Genomic DNA, 9,482 nt, shown 5'->3' with positions numbered 1-9,482 from the left:
GGCTACTTCCCATCCTCTCAGTGAAAACGTTCCTATGCTCTGTCACAGCACGGCTAATCATCTGTCGGTTCTCAATCAAGTTGGAATAGAATCCATTGATTCTTTTGCGTCTGTCACTAACGCCCAGCCCTCAGGAGTTTGAAGCACGTCACAGTCATTCAATCCCGGAATCCTACTCGGAATACCACAAACAAGGTTTAGACTTTCCGGATTCTCATGAATGCCGCCATCTATGTAGCTTATACCACGAAGATTCTGTTGGGGAATCTAAGAGATATTCATTCAGTCTGATGTAGAATGGAGGTGGTTGTCAGGCACATGTTCATGAATTGAGGAAGGTGATGAGTGTCACGGATCATCACCTTCTTCACAATTAAGCGCGAATAAACATCTTAGATAAGAACAAGCGTGTTTGAATGGAAAACAAAGGAATTGTATTAAATCATCGAGACGCTGCAGAGCTCCTCACCCCCAACAATGGAGTTTAGAGACTCATGCTGTCACAAAGTGTATAATTCAGATCTAAGAATGTCATAAGGTACAAGATAAGTCTCTAAAAGTTGTTTAAATAGTAAACTAGTAACCTAGGTTTACAGAAAATGAATAAACTAAGATAATTGGTGCAGAAATCCACTTCTGGGGCCCACTTGGTGTGTGCTGGGGCTGAGACTAAAGCTATCCACGAGTAGAGGCCTTTCTTGGCGTTAAACTTCAGGTTATGACGTGTTTTGGGCGTTCAACTCCGGATCATGACATTTTTCTGGCGTTTAACTCCAGACAGCAGCATGTACTTGGCGTTCAACGCCAAGTTACGTCGTCTATCTTTACGCAAAGTATGAACTATTATATATTGCTGGAAAGCCCTGGATGTCTACTTTCCAACGCCGTTGAGAGCGCGCCAATTGGACTCCTGTAGCTCCAGAAAATCCCTTCCGAGTGCAGGGAGGTCAGGATCCAACAGCATCAGCAATCCTCTTTCAGCCAGAGTCAGATTTTTGCTCAACTCCCTCAATTTCAGCCAGAAAATACCTGAAATCACAGAAAAATACACACACTCATAGTAAAGTCCAGAAATATGATTTTTTCCTAAAAACTAATATTATTCTACTAAAAACTAACTAAAACATGCTAAAATCTACATGAAATTACTCCCAAAAAGCGTATAAAATATCCGCTCATCACCTCAATACATCAGTTCTGGATAACTTCTTTGGTGGATCTCTACCTTCGACCTTCCCATCAAATATATTCTGGTCTAGTCTGTATTTGTGTCCATGATTCAAAAAGCGTCGATGGCCCATAAAACACCATTTTCGACTGTCTTTCAGCCGATGTGGCTTAGCGTCCAAGTTACACGTAGGACAGGCTAACCCACTGTGCATATTACAGCTTGATAGGTTTTCCAATCTTGGAAAGTCGCTGATAGTCCACATCAGTGCCGCACACATCTTGAAAGTGTTTTCCTCTTTGGCATCATACGTTTCAATGCCATCCCATAATTGCTTCAACTCATCTATCAAAGGCTGCACATCTATGTCGTTACCTGGCATTTTTGGCCCAGGAATAAGCATGGATAGAATGAAAGATGTCTCCTTCATGCAAAGCCATGGTGAAAGATTATACGGAATAAAAATCATAGACCAGATGGAATACTTTGTGCTCATATTCCCAAAGGGATTAAATTCATCGCTCGCCAAGGCTAGGCAAACATTGCGTGGATCCGTCGAAAAATTAGTATGCTTTGCATCAAACTTTTTCCATGCTTCGGCGTCCCTTGGATGCCTAAGGAAACTGTCGTTATTACATGCTTGTTTATGGCATAACATATCAATTAATGTCTTGCTGCACATGAATAACTGCAGCACTCATGGTCTGATAGGAAAGTAACGAAGAGTCTTGGCTGCTATCGGTTTTCCATTTCTCTTCACAAGTACGTTGAGCCTAACAATAGAGCCCTTTTTAGTTTTTTGCTTCCATCTTGAACACCCACATTGCTTGCACCTAGTCAAGTTTTCATCATCACCTCAGTACAGCATACAATTATTTGGACAAGCATATATCTTGGTGTATTCAATACCCAACTTTCTTATTGTCTTCCTGGCTTCATACACTGTCTTTGGAAGTTTTGCTTGTTCGAATGCGCCCCGCAGTAAGTCAAGAATCATTGTCATTGCCTTGTCAATCACACCGCACATACACTTGATATGATAAAGCTTCACTAAGAACGATAATTTGGAGTACTTTGAGTATCCGAGATATAACTCCTGCTCTCCATCTGAAAGTAGATCGTTAAAATCCCGCGCCGCGCGACTTGGACCTTCATACAAGTACGGTAACACGTCTTCATCATCTTCTGCATGTTTGATTGTTGTGATATCCTCACTCCCATGTTGCATCATGAAATTGAATGCCTCGTTGAACCATTTGGTGCGTTTGATTCACTTGGAATATCAAATTTTCATCTACTCATCCCAATCCAGGTCTCTCTTCAACCAGCTTCTCACCATGACGCATCCTCTCTTGTTTGCATCCTCTCTTGTTTGCATAACTTGAAACCCGCATTTAGAACATGGACACTATCATGCCATCGGAGGATGCCTTCACAAATGCAAAGTCTAAAAAATTGTTCAGTCCTTGCCTATATTCCACACTATTCCGTGACTTTGAAATTCAGGTTTTATCAATATCTAGTATAGTATCAAAATATATCGAACTAATTAATAGTGACATAAGAAATATGAGAAAACAAACTGGTAAAAATTGTCATCCATCAGAATTATCACGATTTAGTTTTAACTAGTAACTTAGGTTTAGCGAATTACAGTTGATATGAAATTTAGTGAGGTTTGCACAATATAAAAAATATCTTTCCTTCGCTTACTACTATTTTCATAAGGAAAATTGTGACAAATAATATTTAAATAAAATACAACCACATATAGTCTTATTAGCATTTATGTTTTTGGCATTGTTATTATTTAAGATTTTTGTCAATGTACTTTAAAGTGAAGAATGTGTAACTAATGTCTTTATTAAATATTTCATTACTTCTACTTGTTTTAACTAAATTATTGTTTAGGTGTCATGCACACTACAACAATATAGATTATTTTTTAGGGTTATAATGTGTAAAAGAAAATTAAAATTTGTCAAAAAACAAATTTTGACACTATTTTAACTATGAAAATATGTTAATAAAAGTTTTGTCAAAAATAGTATTTTTAACATATAAGCGATTGTGAAAAAAATTTAAATCTTATTTTGATAAATATTGGCTGTCAAAAATAATTTGTTAGAAAATTTTGAGAACATATTTTCTGTGATACTTATTAATTGTCAAAAATACTATTTATTTTGACACTTATTGACTATAAAATATTCTCAACAAAAAATTTTAACAAAGAATGAGATGTGATCTTGAAACTAAAGAATAAATTGAGATTTTGAAGATAAAGAATGAGTAGTATAATCCTAAACTGAGAGCAGTGTGATGTCAAAATTAACAGAGCCCAAAGAAGAAAAAAAATAGTAGAGTAAATTGAAAACAAATGAGTGTCAAAATTGAGGAGTAATTTTCTACGGTCAAATTTTTCGTCAAGAAAATATAGAAAATTTGACATTTGTGATATTTGTCAAAAATATATATTAATTTTGACATTTAATTATGGTGTTAAAAAATAAAGTGTCAAAATAACTCTATTTTCTTGTAGTGGCAACTTCGTCAAACTTGTTTTGATTTTATGTTAACTACTATTGAAAAAATTAAATATTAAAATCTAATAATGATTCTATTTTTATTTTAAAAGAATTTATAAATTTAAATTAATAAATTATATTTTATTGTCAACCACTTTTTTAATTTGAAATAAAAGATCTCCTACGATTTCAATTTGGATTTCTCGATTATTAGTTGATTATCAGACATTATATATTTTTTATTCTATATTATTTTTAAATATACTTTAACGAATGATAAATAATATAAAAAAAGTTGATTCATCTTTATCATTATATATAACGTGTATTTCGAATAAGTTACTAGATAAATATTTAATTTTACTATAAAAATAAAAAAATATAAAGAACTTAAACTAATAGAAATATAATAAAATTCTTCCCTACAAAACAAAAAATATAGCCACTAATAAAACAGACAATTATTACAGAAGACAAGAAACCCTAAACGCGTTACCTTTTGTGAATTTTATTTTAACTTTGAATTGTTTAATCATTGTCACCATATCTAGTTTGGTTGAAAATGTTTACTAAATATGCAGGTTGATATTTAAAAATGATAAAATGAGTTTAATTGCTTTTTTTACATTTGTGTTGTTATATTTTTTGTGATTTTCTCCGTTTAAAATAATTAATAAAATTTAGCATTAAAAAAATTAATTTTTTATTTATATTTTTAAATTAGAAATCTAAATTTAACAGTTGAAATTAAATTATAAAAAAATTAATCAGTTTAGGTTATCTAACATGTAAACAGAAAGGGAAAGTATTACATGTATTTCGTAGAACAAAAAAAACCGATGACAACATGAGTAAAAGTAATGTGCAAACAAAAAACGTTGTGAAAACTGATAATTATATTTTTGACTAAATTTTAAGATGATAGTTATAGTTATCATTGTTTAGTAATGAGAATAAGATGAAAAAGTGAAAATTGGAACCAAACTCTCTTATTTCCTATATATATTGTGATAGAAATGGTTTGAGAAAAAAAATTGAACAAAGACAATATTTACCAGATTTTTAAAATTTGCAAAAATTTTTATACCATAATTAGTTTTAGTTGGTGTTATATTAAATAAAAAGATCAACTTAACCATAAGAAACCACTTCATGCATCAAAAAAAATTTACACATGTAATAAGACAACTTATTCTTTAGAAATAGTGTGAATTATTATTGAAGATATTTTTTAATTTAGATATATTTTTAGAGAATAAAAATAAAATAATTCATCAGAAATAATTTTTTTTAATTAAATTTACACATAATTCTATTTCTCTTGAAATTATTATCATACTATTTTAATCATAGTTCTAAAAATCGAATCGGACCGACTAGTTCAACCGAGTTAACTAGAAATCAGTCTCTAGAGCGATTCGGTTCATCTCAAGAACCGTGTAACAAAAAACCGATCAAAAACCAGTCAAACCGGCGGTCAACCGGTGAACCAGTAGAACCGGTCAGTTTTTTTTAGTTCTCCCGGTTTGATAAATCCCCCGATGGCGCCGTTTTGATTTTTATTAAAAAAAAAAACTCCTAAACCTAATGGACTACCTGCAAGCCCCCCACTCCTCCCAGGCCCCAACTCATCTCCTCTCTTATCTGAAAATTGATATAACAAAGAAACATACCCTAGCCCCCATCCCCATATCGTAGCCAATGCTCACTGCAACCACCACAGCCCCCACAGCCCTGCAGCACCGTGTCGTTTAATCATCGCCTAGCGCTCTCTCTCTGTGTTTGTCGGCTTCGTCTGGTCATCGGAGGCAAGGTTGAAGATTTGTCACCGTCGCCGTTGCCGAGCTATCGCGTCTCCTCGCCGTCGCTGAGCTTTCTCTTCTCCTCGTCGTTGCCGAGTTCTCTCTTCTCCTCGCCGTGACCACCAACTTCTCTCTTCTCCAAGCCGTCGCCGTCGAGCTCTCTCTTCTCCTCACCGTTTCCACAGAGCTCTCTCTTTGTTGCCGTCAAGGTCGCACTATGTCTCTATGTCCCTTCCTCTGGCCAGCTTAAACACTGCTTTATGAATTTGTTTTTTCTTGTTTTGTTGATCTGTTGTTAATAATACTGAATTACTGATCGAGTTGCTAGGGTAATTCACATATTTTGAGTTGCTGAGATTTTTTTTAATTTCTGATTATTCTGAGTTGCTGAGATTGCCATAATAATATTATTGCTGGTTTTTCTGATGTCTCTCTATCCCTTCCTCTGGTCAGCATTTAGCATTAAGCACTGTTTCATAAATTTTGATTTTGATTTATTGCTTGTTTTGTTCTGTTGATTTGTTGTTAATAATACTGTTTGAGTTGTTGGGTTAGGTTACTGATTCTGAATGGTTGAGATTTTGTTTATTTTGTTATTTTTTAGATGTTGTTGTGATCATGTTTTTTAGTTGTGTTTTGTTGGGTTAAAAATTTAATTTATCAAAGGGCGTTTATTATGATTTAGACTAAAATTAGAAAAAGTATAAAACGAGGTTTCAAATAGTACATACACGAGACACAGAAAAACAATGTTACTTACTTGGTTGAAGATCCATATAAGTGGCTACTGGTGTGAAAATTAAGGCCTTCAAAAAACTGAAAAACAAAAAATCAAATGATTAGTGTGAAACCAAAACAATTTAATTTAAAACAAATCAAAGTAGCATATAGATAAATCTTTAGAGAGAAACACAAAAAGAGGAGTATCAGATAGGTGAGTGATGCTTCTGAAATAATTTGTGCTGAACTTGTGTAAAGTGTAAACTGATTCTATTGCTTATCAGTAAAGTTTATTTAATTGAAATGACACGTTTATATACCTTTGAGGAGCACAGATTTTTATAACTGATTAGTTCAACAAACATTTGAAATTACCCTAATATTCTCTACTTTTTTGTTAACCTAACCGTTTAAATCCATATACATTATGCAAGCGGTTCAATTTTATTTTTTAAAGCAGCAATAGTTTACCTGTTTAAGTTTATCCCGTAACTTCATAACAGATTTGTGACGACAATAAAGGAACAGGGATACGTTGCATAATACAAATTTAAGGTGATTTGAAAATAAAAAATATTTGAAATGATTAACGTTAAATACATGGGTCAAATATTGTTGTGATCTCCTCCTAATTCTAAGTATTTTCTGTTTTCTCCATACGCCCCAACTTTTCTATAACTCTCAAACTCTCACATAAGCTGCACGTCATTCTCATCAGGTGAGAGACTTCTCCATTTCAAATAATACTTAAGTTAAACCCTTTCTCTTCGAATTTTTTTTTCGTTGCATGTTAAACATAAGATTGTCTTTATATATGTTCTAAAGCTTTATGCATTTTGGTACACAGTACAAGTAAGGAGTCAGATATTCCTTTCACTGTGCTGCACAAAACAACCACTTCTTACACCTTGTCCACATCCATCAATAGGAAACTAAGACCAACCAAGTAAATATTGGATTTGAAATTTAATCTTAAAAGATAAGGTACTTTTTTGCTCTTCTTTTCTTTACCTTATTTTATTTTATTTTTTACATATCATTCAGCATTAAGTAATGGGAAGTATCCAAATTACTCTAATTTAACTCTATGAACCTCTCGTGTTACATTTCTGAATTGTTAAACTTTTTTTTTAAGATTAAAAAGATATCTTTAAAGTCCTTTATCTCTATTTTCCTTTTGTGCAATGATTAGATAGTAATTTTGTTTTCCATACACTTCTTAGAGAATGGCGTGAGAAAAGCTTCTAGGCTGAGCGTGAAGGAGGTTATAGCGCTCCCTTCCAATACAAAGATAGTACACCCATTTAACAAAGAGCTGCAACCAATTGGTCAAGCAGTTGGATTATTCAGTGGTTTCTTAGGGAGTTTAGGTGCGGATTATTTCCAGTTTCCCATATATGCAGACAGTTGGAAGCATGTGAACAAAGCTAAGAAGGAACATGCATACGACATGATTAAGGTACGGCTTTAAGCTTCAACAATTTAAGCAATTTTAGTATTCCATTTTTTTAAGGTCTTTTGCATGGGTAAATTATATGGTTCGTAAAATTTTTGTATTTTGTTTTTCACATGTTTATTTAAGCATTTCTCATTTATACGTAATTGTGACTGCTTGTACTGGATTTGAGTGTCATACTTTATCAATTTAAATTAGCCTGTAATGGTTGTGGCATTTTTTCAAATTATCAGTCTTACGCTTGTTAGTTGGTCTTGGTTAATGACAATGTCAACTAATTGCAGCGGATCTTTCACTATGAGGACGATGCCGGAGGAAAAATAAAGCGCGAAATTATGAAGAGGATAGGAAAGAACTGGAAGGGTACAAGGCACAACTTGTATCATAAGTGTTACAAAGAAATAAGGACTTATGAGGAAAATCTTGAGCATCACCCAAAAGGAATAAAAGAAAATGAATGGAAAAATTTCCTTGACTATCGTCAGAAGGAAGAAACAAAGGTAAGCCTTAGTATTTTTTATTATTTCCACAAAAATATACATGTGTATATATATTACTCCCCTTACATTTTATATTCAACATCTCTTTCTCATTTACATTTGTTCTGTTATTTGTTCTGTTATTTGTTCATAGAAAAAGTGTAAACAGAACACTTTAAATCGGAGCAAGCAACTTTATACATATACTGGGGGCTCCAAAACATTAGCAAGAAAAAAAGACAAAGTGGTAATAAGTCATTATTTTCATTAAGATTTTGATTAATTTTCCTGAATATGTTGTTGTTGTTGTTTACATAATTGTGTTGATATCAATGATATAGGATAAAGAGCAAGGAAGGCCCGTTGGTAGAAGAGAGTTGTTTATCATGACTCATAAGAAAAAAATAGCTCGTATATCCATTCCGATGCGTGTGTTGTTAGTGTAAGTTATGTTTAAAAATTTCAAGCAACTTAGTTTACTGTATATATCGTGCTACTGTTAACTCATGCCTTTCCAATGTATTGTATATTTGTAGGAAGCAATTGCGAATGTTGAGAGGCAGGATGAATCCTCTAAGCACCTTTCACAAAATGATTCGTTAGCACAAGTTCTCGGAAAGGAGCACCCAGGACGAGTTCGTGCCCTAGGTGCTGAACCATGTCCCACCCAAGTTTTTGATAACGCTGCTAGACAATCGTCGGGTTCTACAGAGCCCAATGAAGAGTACGAGAGAAGGATTGCAGAATTGATAGCTAAGCTAGAAAGAGAGCAAGCGAAGAGACAGTCGATACATAAGGTCTTGGGATATCTAGTCCAACAGCAAGGAGGCAATTTGCCAGCTGAGGTTGCTGTAGAGCTGGCTTTTTTGGACAGTACACCGAACTCATCACGCGCAAGGCCATCTTCATTTGGCAATCATGACCTGCAACAAAAATTTTGAATTTCAATCAATGTTCTTAGATACTTTTGCATTTTAGTTGGTTTAGTGCTTTATGCTTATTTTCTTCAAGTTAAGCATTCTTACTTTTATTTTGGATGATGTTATGACAATTTCATTATATATGTTATGTTTTCATATATTTAATTCGGTTTGTTATGTTACTAGTGTTAAATCCGTGCGATGCACTGGCTTTTATTTAAATTTGATAAGTTAAATTAAAAATAATATTTTATAACCATATATTTTTCAAGTTTAGTATAACACTATCATCGTCATTATATAATAAACGTGTTACATATGCTGTTTTATCTTTATTCAAAGTAAAATATAAATAGAAGAGTTGAAGTATATAATATTCTTGAACTATAAGGATAAAGACATGAAAAAA

At 33.3% G+C, this 9,482-nt stretch overlaps 1 protein-coding gene across 1 annotated transcript; it reads left to right on the top strand.

Moving 5' to 3' along the window:
• The first annotated feature begins 2,569 nt into the window (after positions 1 to 2,569).
• Positions 2,570 to 9,094, top strand: LOC112717294 (uncharacterized). The gene is made up of 6 exons (XM_025769369.1): positions 2,570 to 2,674; positions 7,411 to 7,677; positions 7,959 to 8,174; positions 8,308 to 8,400; positions 8,495 to 8,584; positions 8,690 to 9,094. The coding sequence occupies exons 1-6, from the start codon at positions 2,570 to 2,572 to the stop codon at positions 9,092 to 9,094; spliced, it is 1,176 nt and encodes a 391-aa protein (XP_025625154.1).
• The last annotated feature ends 388 nt before the right edge of the window (positions 9,095 to 9,482 follow it).

Source organism: Arachis hypogaea, chromosome 10, assembly GCF_003086295.3.
Source record: "Arachis hypogaea cultivar Tifrunner chromosome 10, arahy.Tifrunner.gnm2.J5K5, whole genome shotgun sequence".
Taxonomy (NCBI): domain Eukaryota; kingdom Viridiplantae; phylum Streptophyta; class Magnoliopsida; order Fabales; family Fabaceae; genus Arachis; species Arachis hypogaea.
This window is presented reverse-complemented; position numbering and strand designations above follow the sequence as displayed.

Bases quoted from the DNA above. Each gene is read 5' to 3' on its own strand.
- LOC112717294 (XM_025769369.1), top strand. From the start codon at position 2,570: ATGGACACTATCATGCCATCGGAGGATGCCTTCACAAATGCAAAGTCT. The intron at 8,401-8,494 runs GTAATAAGTCAT...TCAATGATATAG, and splicing joins CAAGAAAAAAAGACAAAGTG to GATAAAGAGCAAGGAAGGCC. The intron at 8,585-8,689 runs GTGTTGTTAGTG...GTATATTTGTAG, and splicing joins GTATATCCATTCCGATGCGT to GAAGCAATTGCGAATGTTGA.